Raw genomic sequence first — 6,043 nt, 5'->3', positions numbered from 1 at the left:
AGGCATTTATTTTTTAATTTATTAATTTCTTTATGGGGATCTGTTTGTGTTAGCAGCGTAAAACAGTTTGGGGGGAACATAATCAGTGTCTATCATTTCCAGCCACTAGGTAGGAAAGGAGGGTTACTGTAGATAGGGAATCATCCAGAGAGTGAAAGGAGGATGTGGAAATGAGGAGGCTTCTATGTTGGTAAAAAATAAGTAAGAAAAACAAAGAACTCCCTTTTCCCTTCTGTATGTATTATATATGTATAATATGTGTGTATATATGTGTATATTATGTTGGAAATATAAAGTATTGCATCAAATACTGCATCCGTTCTGTCTCATGGAGAGTAGAAGTTTAAATTCAAAAGAAATTAAGGTCCATAATGACACCTTTCTTGAAATCATCATAATTTGTAACCTATATTTTTTGACTGCTTGTTTTGTAAATACATTTTTGTTGCTTCAGAATTAGAGAATTGCATTTAGGTTTAGATGTGTCTGGAGAGACTGCCTCATGTCTACATTAAAAATTCCACTGAACTAAGTTTCTCAGCCAAAATCTACTTCAAAAGTTCCTTTATCATACTTTACAATGCAAACAAGGGAACGAAAAGAAAGTACCTTATCTTTTTTAAAAGTGTTATATAAGACAAAAGAAAAAGCAAAAGAAAACCAAAGCTTATCATGTGAACAGTTTGAAGTCTAGACTTTGTTGCTTTTAAAGCTTAAAAATCCTAAAATATTTAACGTAAAAAGTGGTTATTGTTTTGCTGACATTTATAGCATCCCAACAGTTGCTCAAAAATTCTCTTTATTTTGATAATTCTTATTATGTTGATTTTGTTTTTTAATGTATTTTTTCTTATTTTTCTTCAGATTTATATATAGAAGAGGAACTTGTTTTTATTGATAATCTTGAAAATTTTCGTAAAAAACTGCCTACTTCATCTGTACTTCTGAGCAGACTACAGTTTTTTCTAGTGAAAGATCCCCTTTTAGATTCTGAAGGACAGAATTTAACAGAGGAAAACATTTTCAGGTATCTACAAATTGTTGTATAATATTAAACATAAATAACAGTCTTTGTGTAATGCCATTACCATTTTAACATCTTCTGTTGAATGTTAACTTTTTAACTAATTTATATTTGCAATAAAGACTTCAGCTTTTCTTGTTACTTATGAAAAAAAATCAGTAGGATGAAAAATTATATGCATTATTTGAGAAAACTGGATAAATGAAATTATGTCTTTTTTGCATTCTGTAAGTGTGAAATGTGCTCAGGATGTTAGTTTCGGAATATTGAAAAAATGCTCATCTTTAAGGTACCTGGTCCTCTCTCACACTTGACTAATTCCCTATCAGTAAAATGCCACTAAATTTAGTTGAGCTAGGATTTTACACATTCTTCCATGTTCCTTTTTCTGTCCTCTCAGTCATGCTGTCATTAAATCCATGCTCTTACCCTACCGAATTGTATTTCTTCAAGTTCAAATATTAATTATTATTATGTTCTTCACTTTCATATTGCTTGGTTGATTGAATTATGTCTTATGTCAGGAACTTGAACAAACTGGTGCATTAAAACAGGTATGTAAGTTATATTCAGAATGTGCCTCATAGTTTGTAAATATATTTATCTGTATACATACATTCATAATGTCTGACTAAATTTTGCGCTGGTTTACTCCTTGTCTGGATGACTTGTATAGCTTCCTTTGCACTTGATAGCATTGCATGGTTCACAAGCAAGGCAAAGCAGATTTTAACTGATTTAACTGTACGTATATAGTAAGAGAACAGTGAGGAGTGGAGTTGTTTGCCTGTTTTTTCAAACATAAGCCGTGGTCTCACAGTGAGTCTTGGACATAAGATTATGTGCACATGTGAGCATTGTAAATGTCCAGTGAAGAGAACATAATCCACATTCTGCAATAACTTTCAGAAATACCAGTCATGGGAAAAAAAAAATATGCTAGTGTGAACCTTCACAGAAATAGCTGTGACCCGCTGATCCACAGTTTAGTAGCAAAGCCACTGGCCTTCTCAAGGTGGGAGTCCAAATCTCCTAGTGGAGCATGCAGAGCATTGAGACAAAGAGATACAACTAGACAGACGCCTAGTTAAGATAAAATTCAGTGAGCATCCCAAGGCAAGGTGTGGAACAAAAGTCTTCAAACTAAAGTATTCCTCCGGGAAAATAGTGGTGTCAGGGAACGATGAGGAAGCTATCCCCCCAAAAGTGATGGATTTGGTGCCTGTAATGGCCATGAGGGGCAAGCCTGAGGAAAGGTTTTCTTTCTACTTGAAAAATCTTCGTCCCTGTTCTGCTTGTGTCCTTGCTTTGCCAGACAAGTAGTAGCCCCACACCTGAGTTTTACTTCTTGGCATTTTAAAAGTTCGTCAGTTAAACCAGGCAACATACTTTTAGTTTTCATTTTAATTAATAGTGAGCACACTGTGCCTTCTTTGGTGCTGAATCATTTCTGAAAATGGAAATGAAAGATGCAGAAGATAAATTATGTCAACGTTATAGGTTACAGAAATTTTGCATCTAGCAGAAAAACTAAGAAAATTAGGTCTGCAGCTTTTGCAGAAAGCATTTTTACATGACAGGACTTACGTGTTAGATGATGTTAGATTTTTTTTTCTGTAACTTTGTTAAGGCAGATCCCGATATTATGTGGTTCTGCTCTGCAAATAATGTCCTATTTCTTGAAGAATAATTTCAGTTAGTTACACAGATTGGTACAGCATCCCTTGGAATTGCTTTTTTTAGAAAAGCATCAATTTAGAAAAAAACAACTTTTGCCACATATATGGCTATCAAATCTACTGCTAAGACTTTTAGTCTTAGATATGAAGTAATACAAAGAAGTCACTTGCTTTATTTTATGATCCTTTAAAGGGAATTCTTGACTTTCCAAAATGAAATGGAGATGGAAGAGAGTAAAAAAGAATTGCAGGGGATTAAAGAGAACTTCTGTACCATATCGCTAAAAGATGAAGAGGTATCATCATGTTGTTTCTTACTGAATATTATATTAGCGATAGCTTTGTGTTATGCATAAGTGTTCATCTGCAAGTCATTTTACTGAATTCTTTTCATACTTGCCAAATATTTGTAGTCTCATATTTCCAAGATTAGAAAACACTGGTATTATTTGTGGTGTTTTAATTCTTGGATGCTGTTTTGGGGAATCTCCACTCTGATCAGCTGTTTCTCCTGCAACCTGATGTGGTGGCAGTTTTATGTAGGTACTGTTACACTACGTATAAAAATTAACCAGAACAGGAAGCCATGACATGTGCATGGGAAAGGGAAAGTGCCAAGACATGTTCTGGAATTTGGGGGGCCAGTGTGGCTTCTTTTTTTAAAAGAAGTAAAATATAGTTTTTGCCCCATTTTTCAAAACTCTAAAAAATGAACTAAATGATGATTTTACTTGATTGGGAACTGTAAGTTCAGATCTGCTCTGTATACTCCACTGACTCAATTTGAAATACTGTAACACTATATTTTTTCTCTGTATTGAGCAAAGCTTTGCATATGCTGTGTAAACGTCATGACTTCCTTCTTAAAAGCTCTTTGATTGGTTTAGAATTAAGCTATTTCAAGATTTTGAAAAAGCTTTGACTGTACAGTAACGTCAAAGGAAATTTACTTGCCATTCTGTTGTGATTAATATTTTTTAGTATTTCATGTTGCCTATTGAGTTAGAATTCTGCAAACCCAGCAATGGCAGATCAGATTCTGTTAAGATTCCATCATACTTGGAACTGAAAGAGTTGTTAAATTTAGCTCCAGAAGCTATGGCTGATGAAGACATATGCAAAGACGTGATCAAAGAAGGTGAGGGTTGGTTTTCTTAAATGCGTGACCTAATTTTCCTTTAATTTGTACATATTTAACACATTCTAGCTCTTTTGTATTCAGTTCACTTATGAATTACATCACAGCCTGTCAAACAAGAATTTCTCTGTATGATACATTTAGTACATCACAACCTACATACCATGTTCCAAGCTGAATGACCCAACGTCCAGTGCAGAGGTTTGCAGATTTGTATGTAGATGTCAACCTATTATTTTTTGCTCTGTTTTAGTCCTTATCAGTAGCAAGAGAATCTACATGCACAAACTCCTGGTAAACTACATTTAAGCTACCTACTTGTTCCAGAAGTCACATCACTGTAGTCCTAAGAACTTTGAATAGTTCAGATAGTCACTATACTATATTGTATTTTTTTCTGGCACCTTTAAGACCTGGCACTGGAGACTGAGCACTCCAGTGATCAGCTATGGCATTTGGGATTACTAAGCATAACTGTAACATTTCAGAACAATGTATTATGGAGATTCAGTAAAAAGATTGAAAGAAAAAAAATGCTCTGACAGGAAAAAGGAGTAAATCGTTCATTTATGGCACTTTAAAAAATCTGTTTTCAGATCTCAAAGCAGAAATTACATACAAAATAGAAATTTCCAAGTACTGTCCCATACCACAAGAGGTTTGCTCCAGTAATAGCAGAAGTATGTTGGAATTCTGTGAGTCAGGTAGGAAGATCTACATAAATCAATGGATGATATTTAAAATAAATTCTTCAAGTGATTGTCCCCATATTCTGTTCTTGAGAGTACATATAGACACAAGATAAGAATGTTTGCCTTGTGTAATCTACTACCTGCACCATAAGCAGGTAGAAATGCCATACTTCTTTCAAGAGTTTTAAAAGCTAAACACAACCAACTTTACAGTTCCTTCATGTTGCTTTTGGCTGGAAGTGGTGTCTATATCTTTTGTACTTTATTAGCTTTTTAGATTTTTTTATCGGACAACTTACCTACCCAGAGAGAGCAGAGGAAAGTTAAGACAGATTGATGAGAATTGTGGAGTCAAAGGGCACAGTTTAAAGTTTGTTAAAGTCTTACATAAATGCTTTCAAAAGAGGGTGATGGAGGACAATCCAGGGAGAAGTACTGAGTTTATAACTTCCAGAGGTTCAAAACTCCTGTGCAGACGTTTTTGTTTGCAAATGGTTCAGTAATGCTGTGTGATCGAGAAATTAAGTCATGCAATCATCAGAGCTGTTTTCCACAGAAAACAGCTGTGTGTTGAATCCTGGCTTCTCTTACACTGGCATGAGGAAATCCTTTATATATACCCACCTTTAATAGCTTGAAAACTCAGTCAGATATGCTTGTTACAATGCATACCAATGCCAGACAGTAACTATCCAGTTAAAATTTCTTCAGATTCTAATTTCATGCAAAAAAGCATGTGCAAAGAGTGACATTTACAAATGGATGTGGCCCAGAAAGAGTGGTAATACTTGAACGAACAGGTACCTCTTGTCCTAATGTGTAACATATCTTGGAAAAGTCTATCCATTCTTGCACTGGTCAGTTGCACTATTATACTCCAATGCTTTTTCACTTGGTAGTTTGCCATCCGCCAGTTACTAAAATCCTTGAGAAATTTTGAGTATTCTCCAGAGCAATAACCCTCTTCTTGTCTTAGTTTAAATATGATTTAAACTGGACTGATAGTTGTCCTCTTCAGGCTAATGCCTGAATGTCCTCTTGCGGCAGTGGATAAGGGAAGATCAACTGATGTCATCTACCTGGACTTGTGCAAAGCGTTTGACACCGTCCCACACGATATCCTGGTCTCTAAATTGGAGAGACATGGATTCAACAAATGGACCACTGGGTGGATAAAGAACTGGCTGGACAGTCGCACTCAAAGAGTTGCAGTCAACAGCTCAATGTCCAAGTGGAGACCAGTGACGAGTGGCATTCCTCAGGGGTCGGTACTGGGACCTGTACTATTCAACATTTTTGTCGCAGACATGGACAGTGGGGTCAAGTGCACCTTCAGCAAGTTTGCCGGTGATACCAAGCTGTTTGGTGAGGTAGACACGCTGGAGGGGAGGGATGCCATCCAGAGGGACCTGGACAGGCTGGAGAGGTGGGCCCAAGCCAACCTCATGCAGTTCAACAAGGCCAAGTACAAGGTCCTACATCTGGGTCGGGGCAATCCCAAGCACAAATA

At 36.1% G+C, this 6,043-nt stretch overlaps 1 protein-coding gene across 1 annotated transcript in view; it reads left to right on the top strand.

Annotated features, from left to right (window-relative positions):
• Positions 1 to 864: 864 nt before the first annotated feature.
• The window catches only part of LOC104283894 (chromosome unknown open reading frame, human C9orf84), a gene marked incomplete at its 5' end in the record, with an annotated part of 42,167 nt that continues 36,988 nt past the window's right edge, over positions 865 to 6,043 (top strand). Inside the window, 4 exons of the mRNA XM_009882132.1 lie at positions 865 to 1,027; positions 2,897 to 2,999; positions 3,685 to 3,841; positions 4,438 to 4,545. Coding sequence (XP_009880434.1) covers positions 865 to 1,027; positions 2,897 to 2,999; positions 3,685 to 3,841; positions 4,438 to 4,545 — 531 coding nt within the window. The remainder of the gene's footprint in view (positions 1,028 to 2,896; positions 3,000 to 3,684; positions 3,842 to 4,437; positions 4,546 to 6,043) is intronic.

This window comes from Charadrius vociferus, unplaced genomic scaffold (genome assembly GCF_000708025.1).
Source record: "Charadrius vociferus isolate BGI_N301 unplaced genomic scaffold, ASM70802v2 scaffold693, whole genome shotgun sequence".
NCBI lineage: Eukaryota > Metazoa > Chordata > Aves > Charadriiformes > Charadriidae > Charadrius > Charadrius vociferus.
Note: the sequence above shows the minus strand (reverse complement) of the source record. Positions and strands in the feature narration are given on the sequence as shown.